This window comes from Boleophthalmus pectinirostris, unplaced genomic scaffold, assembly GCF_026225935.1.
Source record: "Boleophthalmus pectinirostris isolate CB_2022bp ecotype Guang Dong unplaced genomic scaffold, ASM2622593v1 HiC_scaffold_7, whole genome shotgun sequence".
Classification (NCBI taxonomy): domain Eukaryota; kingdom Metazoa; phylum Chordata; class Actinopteri; order Gobiiformes; family Gobiidae; genus Boleophthalmus; species Boleophthalmus pectinirostris.
The window spans coordinates 9,209,535-9,232,392 of NW_026571473.1; the positions used below are offsets into that span (position 1 = coordinate 9,209,535).

Sequence of the window (22,858 nt, forward strand, 5' to 3'; positions counted from 1 at the left end):
AAACAGTGGCAGGGGAGGAGGAGCCGGGGGCGTGGCTAAGGAAGAGGGGGCGGGGCTTAGCAAGGCAGCAGTCACTACAGAACAGGACACAGCACTTACTTAACCCACCAGTACTGGCTTGTGCTTTCAGAATGGCTCTTCAGCGCTGCATGCAAGCTTCAAAGCGGGATTTATTGCTGTCATAGCTCATTCCTAACCCCTCTTTGCACTGACATAAGGTAGGTTCATGAAAATCTCAGTGGTAGTTTTACAAATTTGCTTGTTCATGCGCTTAAACTGTCTCTCTAACTAATTATTTGAGCGTGAATTGTGTTGCAAATCTGTGTAAATATGCACAAATATTTGCCAATGTGAACGTGCTTCTGTCTAATGTCTCCCAGGCAATTGTGGTGTTAGGAGATTCAAGCTGTAAGCCATGTGACTCTGCCCCGGTCCGCTCCGATTGGCTAAGCCCCCTTGTGACGTCACCAGAAAGCCTCCGCCCCCCCCCTCCTCTTTCTAGCCGCTCTACCCCTCCTCCTCCCGCTCTCCTCTCCTCTCCTCTCAGCCTGTGCCTTTTTTTATTTATTTATTTCCTCTCCTCTCTCACGCAGACCCCACCCCCCGCACCTCTCAGCATCCTCGGCTGAATATGGACCCGGGATCCGCAGCAGCAGAAGCAGCGGTCTCGGCGGCGGCATCGTCTTTGGCTTAAACGCGCCTTTGGATTTGTCTGGACATCACTGGAAAGCTACATCCGTGGACTGGCGTGCCCTAACCCCCCTCTCTTTTCTCCCCCCTCCTCTCTCTCCGTTCGGATCTCTTCTGCTCTCCCCCGAGCCGGTTGACAGGCAGCGTCTGGGGTGTCAAAGGATCACAGCTAGCCAGGGCGTTAGCTACGCTCCCGCTCTACTACAATCACCAGCCCTAGAAATACATTTTTTTGTATTTTTATTTTGTTTTTTTTGGCTCGGCACCCCCTTCTTCGTACAACCTTGCTTTGATTCCAGGCTCCTTGGAGATAGAGGAATGAAAATCTGCCACCATGATGGAAGGTAAGATGGTCAAATATGTCCTTTTTTTGTACTATTTCAGCATAATCCGGTGTTCTCGCTTTAAGGGTTCTTACTATATGTCTATGCACATGTGGGACTTGCAGTGTCATAAATCGTATTGCTATTCTGAGTGGTTTCATTCTGGGGACTTGCGTAGTGTGCTGAATGGAGGAATGGAGAAAATAGGGCCCGGCTGGTCACTTGATGTCTCCCCCCAGAGCAGGGCTACAACAGCCAAGCCAATTGAACTGTACCTCTTAAAGCTGTCTCCCTACACCACCCCCAACTATCCTACCTCCTCTGCCCGCTTCCTTCCCAAAGGATTATTTGGATTTGTTGTTCAGGAAGGCTTATGTGCCAGCTGGCTCACATATAAATTATAGTTGGGACAATGCACTTAAAGGCCCCATATTACACTGTTTTTTGGTCTATGTTGTAATTTTGTTTCCTCATCACAAACAGACCTGGAGTTGTGTTTTGTTTCATTCACACATGTTTAACACACAAACCCTGCATAGTTATCTGAGAAGATTTGTAGAACAGAAAACACTCTGTTCCATCTTGTGATGTCATGTAGTAACACAGGAAGTGCTTCAGTATGTTTTTAAACTCCACACACCTTCACTGGAATCATTTGGATAATTTCAGCCCTGGAATTGCAAACATGCACTGAACTAAAGGTAAAATGAGCTGTTAACTTGAAAACTACTACTTCATGACATCACAAATTGGAACTAAGCATTGAATATGTAGACAGACTAATAAATAAAGGGTTACTCAAACATGTGTGAATGAAACAAAAAGCAACTCCAGGTATGTTTTTGAGGAGGTAACAATATTCAAACGTGGCTTAAAGCTCACAAGAGTCAATTTTGTGTAATATAGGACCTTTAAAACACAGTTACACTTGACTATATATGAACTTATATATATGAACATGGCTTGACTACCATACTTAGCTTTCATATCTGATTTGCGTAGGTCCTATGTGATTATCTATATCTGTACAAGTTTGTGCTTCTACATTTATAACTACAAGTAAAATGGCGGAAAAATAGGAAACATATTTATTGGGTCATTGACATCTGGCTCATATATAAATTATAGTTGAACAATGCACGTAAAAACACAGTTACACTTGACTATATATGAAATGTACAAGTTGCTGCATTCATATCTGATCACATATCTGTATGTTGTTTGTAAGAAAAAATCGATTCAGTGATATATCGTGGTACTTCATGGCACAATTCTCGAATCGATTCAAAATGGATCTGAATCGATTTTTAAAATAATACTTTTCACAAAAATTCATTAGTTACATTCACAGTTCTCATGATTTTAAAAAGTTTATGAATTATATTTCATACAATTGTATAAACACCTTCTCTTGAAGGTGTAGTTGACTGTATTATTAGAAGTAATTACTGATAAATCGCAATGTATCATCCATTGTTTTAGTATCGGGATATATCGTGATATATTGAATTGTGACATGGGAATCATGATATGTATCGTATCATCAGACTCAAGGCAATGCATACCCCTAGTATCTATAGTGTTAAGGTTGTACTCTGATACGTAGTAGTGTCGATTTCAGATGCTGATTATTGACTTGATGCTCAGTACTGATTCTGATATCACAATGTTAATGAAAACACTTTTTTCTTTAAACAATAGAATGTGATTTTTAACATTAAATCATAGTTCTCTTTCTTCTTATTTTATTATTATTATTTTTTTATTGCCACATGGTCTTATAGCTTTGTAATCCCTCAGTGGTCCAGGTAGGTTCCATAGTGGTCCAAGGGTGTATACTAGTATATACTTATTCTGATACAGCTCAAGATCATTCTAAAGACATTCAGGAAAGGTTCATTTCTGTCCTGTGAATGTGACTTTTTTAGTATCAATACCTGCTCAAGTCTAGTTTCGATACCAGTTTTAGTATTGATTAGTATCTGATTTTTATTACTTAACCATACAACTTAATTTGGTATCTTAAAGGTACACTGTGTAACTTTTTTGTTGGGAGTCTGTCATCTGTTTGTTTCTATGGATGTTGCTGCTCTGCCTGTGAATATCCCACAGTGTGACATTAAACAGCTCTACGTTACATTTATTAAATTACAAACGGTTTTATAGCTCAAAAACACTTTACAAAACAGGTATTCTGACTGTGAGCTGGGTTGCTTCTCCACAGATCTGACCTGTAACTTGCCTGGTTATGTCTCCATGAAGACAGAAAATTTTAATACCATACGACCCAATAACATCTCCATGGAAACAAGCATTTGACGGGCCCCTCCGCCAGAATATTTACACAGTGCACCTCTAACATTGCACTCCAAACCTATGAGCACGACTGAAGTCATTGGAAAACAGTGAAGGCGTGTACGGGCCTTGTCCCTTTAATAGATGACATCAGCACGAGGAGGCCAGTGATGGAGGGATGAGACTCTATGGATTCACAGCTGCAGGAAAGAGCCACTATTTCTCCTATTCATTACACTGTCATCCGCTGACCTTCCGTTTTTAGCATCAGTTCAGCCTGTGCAATCTTTGTGGAGAAGAAAAACAGATAGTCGATAATTACGAATGAATGAAACCAAGGAATACAGTCTACATAGATAGAGGCCTGTCACGATAACACATGTTGAAGTAAATATAGATGATAAATGATAATGAAAGCAAACCATAAAGCAGAATTGGCCACAAAAAGTATTCTAAATGTACAATATTGTTAAAAAGAGCTGAAAATGAGCTGCAATAAATAAGTAGAAGGACACTTTAGTAATTAGACTGTATGGTTTTACTTCATAATTCAACCTTCTTTTTTTGTGTGTAATTCTTTAGTTTTCTTTTTTAAAGTTGTATGAAAAAGACAAATACAATACAACATATGGATGTGTGATGCTTACAAAGGATGAATTAATTAAAAGAAAAAAAAGAAAAATAAATAATAATAATGAATAATTATTACAGCCAATTGCAAGAAATCTGAAGTAATGGGTCAAACAAAGTCTGGTCTTACAGTATTTATATATTCAATCCACTGTTTCCATTTGCTTTTAAATTTGTCTTGTTGCAGTCTTATACTAAAAGTAATTCTCTCCATCTTAAAAATATTATAAACAATCTCAAACCATTTATCCAGTGTTGGTATCATAATTCAACCTTCTACAGCTCAGATTCAATCATATTGCAAAAAAATAAAAAATAATAATAAACAAAAATTCCCACTAGTACAAAGAAAAAATTTAAATTAAATAATAATAATAAAAAAATAAATATTGATTCCTGAAAATTATTGTTCCATCCATATTGAACGATAAGTCTATATAGTAATTATTCAAACTAATTATTTAAATTTTCAGAGCATTTCTTCAAAGCAGTCAAGGTTTTAAAGGTGCATTGTGTAACTTTTGTGGATGTTGGTCCACACCTGATTGTCTCCATGGAGAATTGGAGATGATATTGCTTTGCCTGGAATGTTCCACAGCATGGCATTGACATTTTTTATTCCTAAAAATTCCTTGAAAAACATGAATTCTTACTAGGTCGCCTCTGCACAGATCTGAGCTGTAACTTACCCCGGTGGAGTCACCCATTTATCACCTTGAAAATGGTTATGTGTAATGCCATACCGCTGAACATTACAGGCATAGCAATAACATCTCCATGGAGACAAGTAGAAAAGTTACATAGTTCACCTTTGTATATCAGAATTTGAGTAAGATAAATGTTCTATGTTGTCTTTGTAAAAAATAACGATAATAACAGTAATTTGTGAGTTGGTTTGTCCGGTAAAATCACAAAGCTTGATTTGAACGACACCAGGGCATTGGAAAAAACAAACTTGATGCCAGATTGTCTGCTGCCAGGACGAATCCCATTAGCTGGTTATCTCAGTCTGATGTGAAACGACTTCAGCTTCCTTCACAGAGTTCATTTTGTGAGTTTGAGCTTTCACGTTCTGTAAAGGTTTGATGAAAATAACGTTCGTTAAAGCAGATATTCTGTTGATATTTTCAGCTATTTATTGATTTGAAAGAGATTTGTTGATGGTGATATTATTACACAGCGTTGCTTTACAGGCCTCAATCACTGAACTAAAATTGTTGTGAATACACTGCTGTAGTTCGTTGTCATAATAGTAGCAGTAATTTAGTAGGAGAGAGGTAGAATCATTATAGTAGAAAGTGTTCGGGGTGCGCAGTGTTTGAAAAATTGCAATTAGGTTTGGAATTTATTTTTTTATATCAGGATTTCTCATGCACATAAAAAAAAACTATCAAGGAGCAATAACCTTTAAAAGAAGACTCAAATATGAACTACTAAACTAATAGAAGAAGCTAGTGCATTTCAGAACACGTTTGTTGAGATTCTAGATCATTTTGCCTGTTAGAATTGTCATTTTGATTCAATTGGGAATCATTTGGGTACTATAGTCACTTACTCGCTCATTATAGTAAGTAGGACTGCAGTATTAATCGCAGTCAAATCGAAATTGTGATTTGAGTGGACACAGTTAATAGGGATGGGAGAAGATCTCATGCCACAAGATTTCGAGAGTCAAAATTACCACAAAATTGTGGACATATGCTGAAAATGATCTTTTCCTTGTTTTTACGTTTGTATTGGATTACAAAAATTAGTTAAGTGCTGGTGATTTACATTTTTTGAGAAGCTCTAGTCCCAAAAAGTAGTGCTACAATGACAGCAGAAGTATAAAATAAAGTAAATCAAAAATGGTGACACCAAAATTGGGAACTGGACCGCACAATCTGTTTATTATAAAGAATGTCAAAATCTTGTCTTGTCTCGTTCTCGGGCAGTTTTCAAAGTACCATGATTTCCCCCACAAACAACAAAATATCCTGATTTATCCTGCATAAATATCTCTAACCCTGCAGCTTAGATCTGTACAAACATGTTCTGAAAATTGATTCTTGTATTAGTTTGTCAGCTCATCTTTCAATCTTTTTTTGTCAATTCTTCTGCTTGTCGGAAAGATCACTTCAGTTTGATTTTTTTCTCCAAATTGCCCTATTCATCATTATTATTGTTTATAGTAATGACAGTTTTATCCTGTTAGTGTCACAACTCAAGTACCCCTCATTTTCACATGTTATAATTGTAGGTATTGCCTTTCCATTTATTGCATACTTAAAGGTCTTATATTACACACATTTGACATTACCTGGAGTTGTGTTTTGTTTCATTCACACATAATCCTTTATTATGTCTTAAAATGTTCATGTAGAACTCATCACAGTGAGTTATACGATCGGCTTGACTGGTTACAGCCTGGAAAAAGAAAAGATAACAGTATCACCGGTTACAGTTTATCTTTAAATGTATTTATTTTGACTTTCCATTATATCAGAAATGTTTTTGGCCCATTCTACTACAATTTACTCTTTTCGACACTTTCAGTACCTAACATTTACTGTAGCTCCCATCCGTAAGGAGGTGGGTCGGAGGTCCTTTCGTTTTAAGACTGGACAGACTGGAACAATTTGCCTCCATCACTGAAGTCTCCAATGTCTCTCGGCTCCTGTAGAACAGCTCTGTTAACTTACCTGAAAACTGACTGTTGATTCTATTAACACTGTCTGTGTTAATGGTAGGGATGTAACAATAACCGAAATATCATGATATCATATTGTCAAAGTTCTTACAATAATATCTTGGACCATCAAAATATCTCAAATATTATGTCAAATTACAAGTCTCTTTGTTTAAATGAAGAGTTATGGTGCAGCAATAGCTTAAAAAACACAGGGAACTACATAGACCATGATCCTTTGCTCCATTTCAGTGTAGATTAAGAAGAAAGTCTTAGTGGAAGAAATAACAGTTATAAGCACTTTTAAGTCTTAGTTCTTTGGATTAAGTCTTGTCAAGGTATTTGAAGAGGAAAAAGTAGCATATTAACCGTTTTGTTACCCTTCACAAAATATTGCAATAAATATCGTACTGTGAGATTTTGTTACATCCCTAATCGTGAGCCTCCCCACCATATCATGAGTGTTCCCAAGATATCACATAAATATCGTACCATGACGTTCAAACCATGACGATATCGTATCGTTACACTCCTGGTTTAATGACTATATGAGATGAACATAAGGGGGGTGGGGAGGGATGTCGCAAAATTGTCCTGTTACTTGTGTTGTATGTATTTTATTGTTGAACTATGTGTCTGTAAGAGAGATTAAACTGTATGTTGTATGTTCTTGGTCCCCCTTGAAAACGAAATGCTGCATGTCAATAAGCTTTCCATGAATAAATTCCAATTATTATTCTTTCTACATCTCCAAAGCTTAAAATGCTCTGTTCCACCATGTGATGTCATGTAGTGATAGTTTTCAGGTTAACTGCACCTTGTACCTTTTTTGTTGATTGGAAATTCCACGGCTGAATTATCCAAATGATTCTAGTGAAGGTGTATGAAAGTTTAAAACACAGTGGAACACAGATTGTTTTCAGTTTGAGAAAATAACTCAGACTAAATATGCAGGATTTGTGTGTTGAACATGTGTGAATGAAACAAAACACAGATTTTCAAAATAAGAAACTGTTATTTCCCTGGTTTGGGTTTGTTGGTAATAATAAAATTGTGAAACGAGTGCGTAATTAAAGAAAATTGTTATGCACTCTGCCCCTTCATGACTAACATGTGAGTCAGTATAGTCACACTTTCTTTTTGTTTTGGTCATTTTTAAGCAGCTGTTCAGTATTTTACCCAAACAAGTGATAATTTATGTCTTTCTTTACTGTTGGAAGGGAACAAATTGGTCAAAAATATGGACACCTTGGACATTTCTTGTATAAAACTGTGACAGATCAATGGCTTTGTATAAATCTGCAGGGACAAGGGACACAGGGCTAAACTGAGACTGTCCCGGGTAAATAGGAACGTCTGGTCACCCTAGTGTAAAACCATGTGCATTTGCTCTTTGGGCTTGTTAGCATTAGCACGGCTAGCCCAGGCTTAGCTCCGGCTGTGTGAGGCCGGGATTACGAGCAGGTGTTAAAATGGGACCGTAATCCTGGTGAGCGGTGCTTTTTTAAGCTGCGTGCCGTGGACAGAGGGGGAGTCTTTTCTTGGTCGCACACGCTGTAATTACTCTGCTCACAAACATGAAACACTAGAAAGAGAAAGCAGAGTACTGTATCTTATAGGCGCATTGTGTAACTTTTCCGGTGAGCGCTCCATCACCTGCTTGTTTCTGTGGAGATGTCATTGCTTTGCCTGAAATGTTCCACAGTATGACATTTATTCAATTACAGATGGTTTTATAGCTCAGAAATACAAAGAAAAACAGGCATTATGACTGTCAGCGGGATTGCCTCTCCACAGATCTGACTTGTAACTTGGTCTGGTTTGGTCTCCATTAAGGGGTCTTCAAAAATATTTAAATATCGATATATCGTATTGTTTAATGTGCCAATACAGTAGCAATATCGTATCAGCACGTGTATTTTTTGACATATTTTACTAAATCATTTATGCAACACATTTGAGAAAAAATAGCATGTTTCATATTCCCTTTAACTAAGACTTTTGGTATCACAGCCATGATTTAGACTTTATTTTTTTATTGAACCATATCAAATTGATTTGAAATATATCATATCGAATCAAAAGCGCAGTGTATTGAGATATTTATCGTATCGTGACCCTATGTATCGAGATATGTGTCGTATCATGACCCTATGTATCGAGATATGTATCGTATCGTGACCCTATGTATCGAGATATGTATCGTAGATCGTATGTATCGTATCGTGACCCTATGTATCGAGATATGTATCGTATCGTGACCCTATGTATCGAGATATGTATCGTATCGTGACCCTATGTATCGAGATATGTATCGTATCGTGACCCTATGTATCGAGATATGTGTCGTATCGGGAACTTCTTAATGATACCCAGCCCTAGTCTCCATGAAGATAGAAAAGTTTAATACCATACTGTGAAACATTCTAGAAAAAAAACATCAAAACATCCATGGAGAAAAGCATTTGACGGACCCTCCACCAGAAAAGTTACACAATGCACCTTTAAGTCATGTTTACATCTTAGAGACTTCTTTATCTAGAGTGAGGCTTTCAATGAGGGGTGGTTTATAATGGAATTAGGTAGAGATTTAGGTAAAATATCTCATGATTTTTCAGACAAGCTTTCTATTAAAGGTGCATTGTGTAACTTTTCTGGTGGAGCATCTCTCAAATGCTTTTCCCCATTGAGATGTTATTGCTTTGCTTTATTGGAATGCTTCACAGTATGCTATTAAACCTTTCTATCTTCATGTAGACCAAAGCAAGTTACCAGACCAAGGTCAGTTCTGTGAAAAGGCAACCTCGCTCACAGTCAGAATTCCTGTTTCTCTAGATATTTTAGAACTATAAAACCACTTGTAATTGAATAAATATAAGGTAGAGCTGTTTAATGCCATGTTGTTGAACATTTGAAGCAGAGCAATGACCCCAACCGAAAAGTTACATAATGCACTTAAGACTTGCAATTTATGTTTTATAGGATTCTGTTCAAAGTTCACATTTTAAACACGTCTAGAAGAATTGGCAAAAAGACTGAAATATGAGCTGACAAACCAATACAAGAATCACATTTCAGAACATGTTTGTACAGATCTAAACTACGGGGTTAGCAGTTTTTGTAAATGGCTAAAGACTGCAGAATATGGTACGTGAAAAATTGCAGCCTTTGCGATCCATTCATATTGATTTTGAGATTTTGATTGTGTTTGATATTGCAGTCCTTGTTTATAACAGTTCTCATGAAACCATTCTGATATTAAAGGTGCGATTTAAAGGTGTAATTTTTCTGGTGGAAGGTCCGTCACCTGCTTGTTTCTATGGATATGTCATTGCTCTGCCTGGAATGTTCCACAGTATGACATTAAACAGCTCTAATTTACAGTTATTCAGTTACAGGTGGTTTTATAGCTCAAAAATACCTCGAAAAATGGGCATTCTGACTGTGAGTGGGGTTGCCTCTCCACAGATCTGACCTGTAAGTTGGTCTGGTTTGGTCTCCATGAAGATGGAAAGGTTTAATGCCATACTGTGAAACATTCCAGACAAAGCAATAACATCTCCATGTAGAAAAGCCTTTGACTGACCCTCCGCCAGAAAATTTACACAATGCACCTTTAAGGAAAATAGTTCAAATACCAATTTTGATACCACAAAGATGACACCAAACAGTATTATACTCTTTCAGGTCGATTTTGACATGGGGAGGAAGAGGAAGGAGCTCTTTCTTCAGATAAATTACATGCTAGAATCTTACTTACGTCATTGTTTTTATAGGTTACAAAGATTTCTTTAAATACAATACATTTTCAAGTAATCCTGCATTTATTTACACTTTTAAATTTACATTTTAATATAATAGAAACTCAGCAAAGATGTTTTTTGTCAACATTGTCATTTGAAAGACAAATGACAATGCCCAAACTTGAGGCATTTGTGATACTCTGTCTCTATATGAATGCATTGTATCTTAGTGCCTTGGTGGAGGTCTGTTCACAAACTCCCACATATCTTTACGTTTCTATATTCACTGTCTAGACTGTGGTACTCAGTAATTAAAGAAGAACATGTATGTATGTATTGTCAACGTAAGGCAACATAAGTACTGAGTGGGTGCGATTGTGTGATTTATAGCTTTGTTTTGGGGAGGTCTGTGGTGAAATATGAGATCTTCACTTTTTGGTTTGGAGAAGTTTTAAAGAGTAGGACATTGTGGTTTCAGTATTCATTTCCTAAACATAATGAATACATATAAATCATAATTGTTTACTATTTATCACAAAAATTAGAGTCAAATATAATAGTCACATTTTGTCCCCTTGAAGGTGCAGTATGTATAATTTTAGTTTGGAGTCTGTCACCTTCTTGTTTCTATGGATATGTCATTGCTCTGCTTCAAATGTTCCACAGTATGACATTAAACAGCTCTGCCTTTCAGCTCAAAATACCTAAAAAAAAAAAAAAAAAAAAAAACTGACTGTGAGTGGGGTTGCCTCTCCATAGTTCTGATCAGTAAATTGGTCCGGTTTGGTTTTCATGAAGATAACGTCTTGATGGAGAAAAGCAAGTGGCAGATCCTGTACCAGAAACGTTACACAATGCGCCTTTAAGGAAAATAGTCCGAATTAGGTACAGGCATTCGATGAAATTTTCTTAATCGAACGTCGGAAGAATTAACGATAGATTATCGATTAACGTCTTTATATTAAAATGATCATCATTATTATTACTATCTGCACTACTAATCTGCATAAATGAATTCAACTTTACGACATATAAACCTGTAACGACTCTAGAGCCACATCAGCCCGTTTGACATTATAATGTGTTTAATGCAGCTTTGCACAAATCTCACAGAAACGAAACTTAAAACCACATCGCTAATTTGCATAAACTAAGCGAAGATAAAACTACAGCTCTTGTGCACTGATGTGGTCAATTTCTGTCGGATTAAAAGACATGACTCAGTGAAGTACAGGGTAGGGTGACAATATTTGCGTTTGTCAAAACCAGGACACCCTTCGGGGGGTGGGAGGTGGGGACTCGTCATCGGCATTGAGCGACTCTCACCTGGCAAAGATTTTTCCCACTGGACACCGAAACATATGCGCTGCTTTATACATTGTGCACATGGCCTCACACTTGTCCCGACCAGAACGGAAAGCATGGAATTTCTTGTACAAGTCATCGTTAAATACGCATTTGCGCTTCAGCACGTTGCAGACTGGCCAACTGTTTGTGTCTGCTCCTTCTGAGTGCAGAGACCTACATGTACGGACCCCTGTTTGGTCACGCTACGCACAGCAACCCTCATTCGGTTTGTCAATTAAAATGAACGTAATCGATTAACTTCTTAATGATCAATTATCGATTAATCGACTAATCATGCCCATCCCTTGTCCAAATACCAATTTTGATACCACAATGATGACAACGAACAATATTATACTCTTTCCGGTCCAATTTGACATGGGGAGGAAGAGGAGCTCTTTCTTAAGATAAATTACATACTAGAATCTTACTTACCTCATTGTTTTTATAAGTTACAAAGGTTTCTTGCACATTTAAGTATGAAATCTGCTCCAAACCACATGTTTTTACTGACTGAGAAGGTTCTATAATCACAACTGAACCTAGGTTGCCAGATAGAGGACATATACACATTTTTCTCATTCTGATTTGATGGACCATACCTCATGTGAAAGCTCAGAACCTCAAGAATTCACTCACTGAGCTGTAGGCTGCATTGTTAATGAAAATCAGAATCAGTCTTACGTATAATAGTCCCTTTTAATATATTACCATGTGGTTTTGATCTGCAAGATCATTCTAAAACCCACTGAGGAAAGGTCAAATTTTTCCGATTATGCTATTTTCGGTATTGATACTTGTTCAAATGAGTCTCTAGTTTCAATGCAAGTTCTAGTATTCATAATCTCTGTTTCTTTAGCATGTCTATGTGAAATACTGTGTAGTTTTAGATAACCCATGCCCCCTCTTGCTCCACTTCATCCCGCAGATGGGCTGATATGGCCATATGGTTTCCAGGGTAACCAGCGTGCGCCTGAGTCATGCCTGTGTTAGTAATGTGATGACCACTGGAGCTGGCAAGGGCCTGACTGCAATATTTTTACTCAGGCATAAATAGGCCCTCCCCTGGCACTGCTCAAACACACTTCCTCCTCTGGACGGGCTGTTCAAGGGCTCGAGGATCTTATGGGCAGATTGTCTTACACCTAATACAACTACATTATATACTGCACTGAATAAGGGTGAAATTAGGATATAAAGAGATATATAAGACTATTACACAATACGACAGTGGACAAAAAGTATACTTAAATAACCTAAGACTGCCATTACTTACAAATAGTATCACTCAAGTACAAAGTAGTGGTCGAAGTGATTGATCAAGTGTAGAACAGATCTTTGGGGAACCATGACCATATAAGAGTATAACATACTGGCTAAGATTTTAAGAGTCAAGAGCATTGTTTCTCAAAGACTGGGTCGTGACCTTCAGGTGGGTCACAAGAGATTTTTTTTGGGTCGCCTTGTCACGATCTGTATAGGTCTGCAATATACAGTTGTACACATGGATCTCTGACCTTATCGTAATTCTGGATGAGCATTTCGTCAGTACATCCTATCCTTGGTAGGGCCAGTGTTTCTATGCTTATTCCTTTCACTACTACATATATGTGTGAATTGGGATTTTCTTTGCTCACAAAAATGAAGCCAAAGCTCAGAAACAGACTGAACGCTGCTCCTGATCTGCTGGATTGGAATTTGCTACAAAAACAAACAGGTCCACCTATCTCATTAGAATTTATGAAATATTAAGACATGTTTTGTATAATTTCTAATATATTTGTAATAATTTTATTGACTATTTTGTTCCAATATTGTTGGTTCAATTGAATGTTGAAAAGAAAAAGAAATGGGCTACATTTAATCTCCAAATAAGCAAGTTATGGACCCTTTTATTGCTGCTTCAGTGACTGTTTTTCATTGTTTAAAACTTGAGTAATACTAATTGTTCAGAGAGACACGATCACTCAGTCAATAATAAAATATCCTCATTAATGTTTAGTAATGGTCAAATTCACCCTTATTTTGTGATTTACAAATAATGTCTATTGACTTGGGTTGCGAAGGTTTGTGACTTTTAAATTCTGGGTCCCCAGAAAAAAAAAAAGGCAAACACTGGGCTAGAGGAATCATATGATTTAACTGAATCAGAAATTGATTGAATTAGAAGTTAATGCAATTGGAAGGACAAAACATCAAATAATACACAAAATCTCGTATTGGTTTTTGGATAGATCACAAAAATGACTAGCCACCTTGGATCAAAAACTTTACTCACATTAGAATAAAAATGTTACTTGTTACAAATACTACCTAATCACTGACTGGCATTAAGACTAATTTACAAATCAGAAAATAAGTATAACTTTTATATGAAGTACGAGAAAACTAAATAATAATAATAATAATAATAATTGTAACTTGTACGTGTACTAAAGAAACTGTGTGTCATATACCCCCCTCCTATAACGATAAACTATTATTTATTTAAGAGAGTAAAGAGGAGGTGTGAGACGAGGCTTGACGAGGATGAGTCAGAGCTTTCTTCATGCATCATAATGTGAGGAGGTGGGCCGGGAGGACAATAGTCACTGTGCAGCTTCAGTGTGCCACTCTCTGTATGTATGAACCTAAATTATTGTTGTGCTCATGAGCATAGGTGCTTTGTGGACAGACCTGGATACAAATTTAGTAGAGTAGAGATAAAGTAGAGATAGACAGACAGATCAAACCGATATTTGGACTTTTTAGCGTATCAGCTATCTGCCTTAAATCTCCAGCACAGGCCCATGTTTTGTTTTGTTTTGCTGAATAAAAAATACACGGAAAGCTTTATTTTAACACTTTAATACAAAGATATAACTACACTAAATGTCACTACATGGCTCTCTTACAGGTTTGTAGTGGCAGAGAGTGAGTTTGTACTAAATTTCAATTACAAAATTTGAGGAAAATAATAAAAATTTACCATATATATCGGCAAATCTTATTGGCCATTGGTTGCTCTGTATTCTAAACTATCAGTGTCAGCACCTAGCCAGGCTGGTGCCACCTAGTGCCTCCGCTTAATTTCATATCTCTCCAGTGACTAGGTCAGGAATCGAACAGTTTGCAAGAACTCTGGAAGTTGTAGACCGCAGTCTGACTTGGTCCTTTTTGTGGTACAGCAGAACAGTAAACAAAGCTGTTGAGATGGATGTAGACGAAGACAGACATTCTGTGTTGGCAATGATTCCCGAGATCAAGGATTTAAAGCCGGAACAAAGAGAATGTTTGGTGAATTTTATCAAGGGGAAAAATGTTATTGCCCTTCTTCCTACGAGATTTGGGAAAAGCTTAATATACCAGTTAGCCCCGTTAGCGGCACATTACCTACATCACGACCAAATAGCAGCGATTAGTTAAATGAAAGCAGTACCTGCCTACCATTGAGCGAACAATACTAATGCTGCGTGGCCAGACAGTTTCCACGAAGTGAAACTGGCTGATGAATCTGGCTAATCAGCACCATCAGCCATCAAAAAAACCCTATAGGTTGATCTTTAGTCAAAAGGCTGGAATTAAACCCCTAAGTTTTCAAATAACTTCTTCACATAGAATTGCACTCACAATATACATTTATACACAATTCAAGAAAAAAACATTGGCATTTTTATGGAAGTTCAAAGTGGTCAATTTGCACACGTAGTTACTCCATACTGATGAATGAAGTTAGAAGGACTTGTTTTCTCTTTAAACTCCACACACAAGCACACTCAGGCTTATGTAATGGTGTAATGATGCAGGGACGCAGCGGTAGATAAACCCACATGTTTGTGTAATCCTGTGGCATCTGGAAAAAACAACGCTTCCAAGGATACAGCCTCATCTTGTGAATGACATTGAGAGGGCGCTCATGCTAATAGGAAGGAAGATGATACTGGGTGCTCAAAGGTGCATTGTGTAACTTTTCTGGTAGAGAGTCTGTCACCTGCTTCATTCTACGGAGATGTCTTTGTTCTACCTAAAATGCAAACAGCTCTACACTTATTCAATTAGAGGTGGTTTTATAGCTCATAAAACAGGCGTTCTGACTGTGAGCCTCTGCACAGATCTGACCTGTAACTTGGTCTGATTTGGTCTCCGTGATGATAGAAAGGTTTAATGCCATACTGTGTGAAACATTCCAGATAAAGCTTGCTCCATGGAGAAAAGAATCTGACACACCCACCACCAGAAAAGTTACACAATGCACCTTTAAACTGAAAAATGTATTCATTTATCGGTTGACATATTCAGGCAAGAATTAGGAATAGGAAAGAAAAGTTTCTGTCAAATAAGATAAATTTGTACATTTTTGCTTGTCTTCATTTGCATATTTAGTTGAACATATGGCAGTGGGACTGTGACTACTCTCAGATGGGTTTTATCTCTTTGAAATGTGCTCATGCATACGATTTTGGTTGCATATGTTTTATACCTTGGAATGTAATTTGTATTTTACAGTTTCTTGTACTCAGTGTTTGCTCGAGGCTAGCTCTAAGCCAAAAAAATTTACATTTCTTGAGCGCAGTTGTATAAAAATTTCATCAAACTTTCTATTGTTTTTAACAGGAAAATTAGGGCTACCTTCAGTTCAGACTTCACTGGGGTTGGTTAAATCACTCAGAGCATGACAGAGGTAAGAAGACTGGGTACGGACAGTGTTTGTGTATGAGTTTATAGCTGCTTTAAACAGAGAAAATGAAGGAACACTGAATCATGTTCTGACATTATCACCAAAATACAACGTGTCACAGTTGAAGATCATATCAGACTCAGTTCTTATCATCATGCAGTCTTAGTTACAATATTAAACAGCCCATATTGCACAATTTTCTGATCTATGTTATAATGTTGTTTCCTTTTCAAAAACATAACTGGAGTTATGTTTTGTTTCATTCACACATTTTCAACATACATCCTGTATATTTACACTGAGTTCTTCTCTCATACAGAAAACACTCTCGTTCTACTTTGTGATGTCATGTTGTAATACAGGAAGTGCAATGTGGTACTGTGGTTTTAGTTGACAATCTTTATCGAACTAAAGGTAAAAGGTAGCTGTTAAGTTAAGAAAACTACCACTTCATGAGCATTTTTGAGCTTGTGTGAATGAAAAACACAACTCCAAATACGTTTTTGATGAGGTAACTGCATTGTAACATGGATTAAAGCTCACAAGAGTCAATTTTGAGTAACATAGGACTTTTAAACCTGTGTCATGCTGTTATGGTTTTAGACTGCTACTCCCCAATGTCATGAGGGATAAATATTTGCTGAAAATGATTAACTTTTTTGTCATAAATATGTTGATAGTTTATCAGAGAAAATTGAAGGAATGACCCAGTTACCATAGTGACTAAATATTTCATGTAAAATCTGTATTTGTTGTATGCTATATTGCTTTTTCATATTTTCTTTCTTAACATACATCTCTTCTCTATCACTACTCAGCACTGCTTTATGCATGCCCTTCAGTATTCCCAGTGGATTTCAGAAATGTTGTACAGTGACAGGAAACCCCGAGGGCAGTTGGATGTATCTGATGATTCAATATTGATGATGGACAATGTATTCACTCCCAAGATGGCTGTGTAGTGCTTGGGGTACTAGGATTCATCTGTCAGCTCTTTAATTAACTAAACGACAAGAAATATTGATGAGAATTGAGCTTTGAGCTTTGCCAAATTGCTGTATTTAAAGGAAGTTTATCTTTTTGTTTTGTTTTGAAGAATTTAGATTTGATTTGTGACAATTTTATAGATGCAAAGACTGTGTGAAAAGGCAGTATCTTGTGGCACTAGTGCTTCAGTGTTTTCAGTCTTATGATCTAGCAACCCAAAGTGAGGAGCTCATTCATTTCATGGATCTATAATAAGAACTGGATAAGACATTCCTCCTCTGTGGCTGAGCGACAAGTGGCCGCTCCAGGTACTGCAACTCCAGTAGAACAGTGCATATTTGGGGAATTGAAAGTGCCTGTGTTCACCTGACAGGGCATCTGCAACTGTCACAAATTTGAATTTTGTAGGGATTCATGAAATTTTAGAACTTTTTTAGAATTTTTAAATCATCAAAGTGGCAAAAAATGTGTCTGTCTATTTTGTCTGACATCACGCCATTACGCGGTTGGCGTGGCTAGGCCAATATGCAGGAAGTAATGGTAAATGGTCACATTTTTCTATAGCGCTTTTCCTCCTTCAAGGCACTCAAAGGGCTTTACAACAAGGAACACTCACCCATTCACACACACATTCACACACCAGTGTACGCAGACACTGGGGGCAAGGTGGGTTAAGTGTCTTGCCCAAGGACACAACAATAGCATTCATGTGTGGGAGCTGAAATTGCACAGCCAACTGGTGGGTCAGTGGTTCTGACCGCTCAACCAATGATGATTATGACAAGAGCGGGATTCAAACCACCAACCAATGAACATAGGTCACTGAAATCAGCACAACGGCATCTTGGGTTCATCTTCCAGATCTCATTATATTTCCATGATATAAACATAAACAACTTGCAGTGGTTAATATATCCACATTGCAAGTGTTATCAGTAAACTCAGATTTGATTTGAACACACTTCATATCTGGGGACTCAGCTGATGAGTGCATGATGAAAAAATGTACTAAAAACATAAATATAAGTTTAATTGCGATTTTATTTTGTTTGTTTGCAGCTGATGTCATGATCATTCCCTGGGGCTGTGATGCTAACTGTAGTCTCTTCTCTGTCTGAAGGTCTATTAAAGGGCAACTAAACACCAAAATCACATTTTTTCTACTGATTAGCTGTGTAAATTGGTCTAAAATAGAAATGTATACCCGGACTTTTGGGTCAAAAGCCGTGTCTGTAACGGCCTCTTCACGATCAACTACGGCCAGTACATTTGAATATTCAGGTTGGACTAACGGCCACCAACGAGTCAGATCGAGGTTATTACATGACGAGCGCAGCCACTGGCATCTACAGGCAGTAGGTGAGGAGCCCTTCTCAACCCCGACCTGGCACCACCGGTCACCGCGATGTCCCGTCGCGTCTGTAGAAAAGGGAAATGGCATAATCCAAGCGCAAATGTCTGCTCCGTTTCAAAGTCCGGAGCGCATCAGTCCACGCCGTGTTGGATTGTTGCGGCTGTCGGTCGGCTGTCCATCACCGCTTCAGAGCCCGCCCCACACCCACTCCCCCAAACCCGCTGGGCACTACCCACTCTGGAGCATTTGTCAGGTTTTCCTTAGGGGAGAAGTAAAGTTTCAGGAGGGTGTTTAATGGCTCTTTAACTTCAATCTGAGCTTTAATTTAACACCATCTGACCAGAAAGAATTGACTTTGTTGGAACTACAACAGGTGAGATGATTTGTGCTGTAAAACAAGTCTCTGGCACACACACTCTCTCCTTTTTGGTGAAAATCAGACTCCTAAACTGGCCTATGAATGCTCGTAGTGTTTACTTATATGTGCATAGTGTCTCCATGGTAACTGCTGAACAGTCCACCATACAGAATACATGTAGAACACCCCCAGCATGGTGTCATTTTAAAGTATCAATCGGGGTGGGGGATATAGTTTTGGAGTCAGATCACAATTTAGATTTTTATCCCGATTCTTGTCTTTTATATTGTCGTAAAGAGTTACCTAAAGTCACCTGCTTTTTTGAGTTCACATTTCACTATAATTGGTTGAACCCGCCTGTCACTCCCTCACTTTTCCATCTGTAGTGTTTGTCAGTCTCCTGTGACATTTAGTATTTTTTTTAATTTCCTCATCAGCAAAGGCAGCCATGTTTGTTTTGATACACACAAACCATGCGTGTCCTGACTAATCCACCTGTCACTCACCTATCAAGGACTGGAGAAGCGTGTTTTCTTGGCTGTCTAGACAAGATAGTTGCCACATAGATAATTTTGCAAACATGACAGAAGTGTGAAGACAACAACATTTAGTATATATGCAAAACTGATATAGTTAAAGTGCCTATAATGCGCTGTTTTCTGATTTATGTTATAAAGTAGAACAGGGCATTTTGAGCTTTGGAGATGTAGACAGACTAATAAGAGGGGGTAAAAGTTCACAGAAGTCAATGGACCTTTTAAATAGTCTGAATTTTGTCTGGAATCTTTGGTGTAAAAAACTGAAATGTACTTCCAGGAACAGAGAGTATACATGGAGATAAGCAGGAGTATCAAGCTCTATCTCTGGACCTCTTCGTGTGTATTTTTGCCCCGGTCGGTCGGTGAGTGTGATCCAGGGCTGAGTAAACAGATGTCAGCTCCACTCAGAGGAGGACGCACCGGCACAGGGACCTACAGCACCAAGAGATTACCCATCATGCACTGAGGCGGGGCGGGGTGTGTGGTTCATGGACAGAGAGATAGAGCGCAGAGAGGAGTGAGGGAGAGTGGGTGAGAGAGAGGGGTGAGAAAGAGAGAAAGTGGGAGGAGAGAAAATTGGAGAGAGGGAGAGAGGACAAAGAGAGGAGTGAGGGAGAGTGGAAAGGAGAGAGAGAGAGATGGAGAGAGGAAAGGAGAGAGAGCTAGAGAGAGGGGGTGGGAGAGACAAAGTTGGAGAGAGGATAGAGAGAGAGGAGTGAAGGAGAGTGGAAGGGGGAGAGAGAGAGCTAGACTGAGGAAGGGAGGGGGGGGTGGGAAAGAAAGTAAGTTGGCGCGAAGGAGAGAGGATAGACAGAGAAAGAAGTGAGGGAGAGTGGAAGGGAGAGAGAAAGCTGGAAAGAGGAAAGGAGAGAGAGCTAGAGAGAGGGGGTGGGAGAGACAAAGTTGGATGGAGAGAGAGGAGTGAAGGAGAGTGGAAGGGACAGAGAGGAAGCTGGACAGAGGAAGGGAGAGGGGGGGGGAAAGTAAGTTGGAGGGAGTGAGGCTAGACAGAGAAGTGAGGGAGAGTGGAAGGGAGAGAGAGAGCTGGAGAGAGGAAAGTAGAGAGATAGAGAGAGGGGGTGGGAGAGAGAAAGTTGGAGGGAGGAAGAGTGGATAGAGAGAGAAAGAAGTGAGGGAGAGAGATGGACAGAGGAAGGGAGAGAGAGGGGGTGGGAAAGAAAGAAAGTCGGAGGGAGAGAGGATAGACAGAAGTGAGGAAGAGACGAAGGGAGAGAGGGGTAGGAAAGAGGAAGTTAGAGGGAGAGAGAGAGAGAAGTGCGAGAGAGTGGAAGGGAGAGAGAGAGGGGTAGGAAAGAGGAAGTTAGAGGGAGAGAGAGAGAAGTGCGAGAGAGTGGAAGGGAGAGAGAGAGCTAGAGAGAGAGGGGGTGGAGAGAGGATAGAGAGAAGAGTGAGAGAGAGAGGTATGGAGAACGGACGGGATGGAGAGAGAGAGATAGTGGGAGAGATCTCTAGAGAGGGATGATAGAGGAACGAAGGGAGGGATGGAGGGAGGGGGAGAGCGATGGACAGAGTGAATGAGGGAGAGTGAGCGAGAGGGATGGGGAGAGGGAGAGAGAGTAAGGTGGAGAGAGAGATTTTGGGAGAGAAACAGTATCTAGGGAGGGGGCTAGAGGAAGGGTTGGATGGAGTGGGAGAGAGAAGAGGAGGGGGTGAGTGAATGAGGGATTGAGACGGAGGGCGAGTGTGAGCAGCCGTGTGTGAGCTGTTTACAGTGTTATACAAGAGTGACGAAAGCACGAGGATTTTCCGTATGTGTACTTTACATCGGCTCGTGGTGTTGGGACATGTTTGGAGAGACAAAACACATTCTTTTACTGCTGCTTCATCCTCACTCTGGACCCTTAGCGTGCCCTGCAGTCTATTACGTTCTAATGTTTGGCTGTTTAAGTCATGGAAATATTTGCCAGTTAGATCTTTATAATTATTGTATATATTTTGTGGCAGCAGTGGTTAAGTGGTTTGAGTGCTGGTCCATCAAACCAAAGTTCGACGCCATTTTGGGGCTTAATATTGTGGGTTCTTTGTCTTAGTAAAACTGGCGAGATTTTTGTTCTTTTTATAAGGTTTGAGCTGCAGAGAGTAGAATAAGTCACTTCTATGGCTAATTATTGCTTCGTTCAGCACTTCGTGTGTTGCTTCTCAGGACTTTTAATAGACCTTTTTCACAGCGGCTGGAAGTGCTGCTATGTAGGGAAAACGTCACTTCCAGTTAATGCTTTACTGTGGCGAAAAATCGGTCTTTTGCACCAGCTTCATTAATCTGCCTACTGCTTCACCAACTCTTCATCCAACAAGGTCGACATAAGACATATTCTTTCTATGAAGAATTTATCCACAACTATCAAGGTAAGAAAGACAAAAACTTAAAGGCAAACAACGACTAGTATTAGTGAACTACTGAGCAAAACTAATATTATGGTCATGAATAAAACGTAAGTAACTTGTTAATTCAGACTGATTCTAGAATTAAATTTAAAAATCTATTTCATGATGTTGATATTGGCATAGACAGATAGATTTGTGCAGTTTAAATGCTAGACCTGTAATTTGTGAACATTTGGACTTCACAAATCTGTCTATGCTAATATCTACATCATGAAATCAACTTTTAATTCTAGAATCAGTCTGAGTTAACAAGTTACTTATTGATGAATTACTTATTACTTATGTTTTATTCATTGTCATAAGGTTAGTTTTGCTCAGGAATAGTTCACTAATATGTCGTCGTTGTTCGCCTTTTAAGTTTTCGTCTTTCTTCCCTTGATAGTTGTGGATAAATTCTTCATGGAAGAATGTTTATCCTTTGTGGACCTTGTTGGATGAAGATTTGGGGATGGGGTAGATTTATGAAGCTGGTGAAAAATACGCAAGACATTTCCACAGATATTTTGCCATAGAAAAGCATTAACCGGAAGTGACGTTTAAGCTATTTCCTGCCATTGTAAAAAGGTCTATGACACTGTACATTTAAAAACTAGGGGTGTAATGGTACACAGAAATCTCGGTTTGGTATGTACCTCAGTTTTGAGCTCACAGTTCAGGTCATTTTTGGTACAGTATACAGTATGGGAACAAAACGCAAAACCATTTGTGTGTTTATTAAACCAATAATTACTTTTAACATTATACAAATGGGTGAAGATTCTTTGGCGAATAAAGGCAAAAGTGATATTAAAGAGCCGAGCCTTCTGTGTTGCTGCATATGGAGTGGTGGAATGTAAACATGCACAAATTGCATGAATTTAC

At 38.7% G+C, this 22,858-nt stretch overlaps 1 protein-coding gene across 1 annotated transcript in view; it reads left to right on the forward strand.

Annotated features, from left to right (window-relative positions):
• Positions 1-92: 92 nt before the first annotated feature.
• sgip1a (SH3GL interacting endocytic adaptor 1a) overlaps positions 93-22,858 on the forward strand; it is a 92,951-nt gene continuing 70,185 nt past the window's right edge. Inside the window, 2 exon segments of the mRNA XM_055164958.1 lie at positions 93-218; positions 594-1,034. Of these exon segments, the coding sequence (XP_055020933.1) occupies positions 1,025-1,034 (10 nt within the window). The 5' untranslated portion in view covers positions 93-218; positions 594-1,024.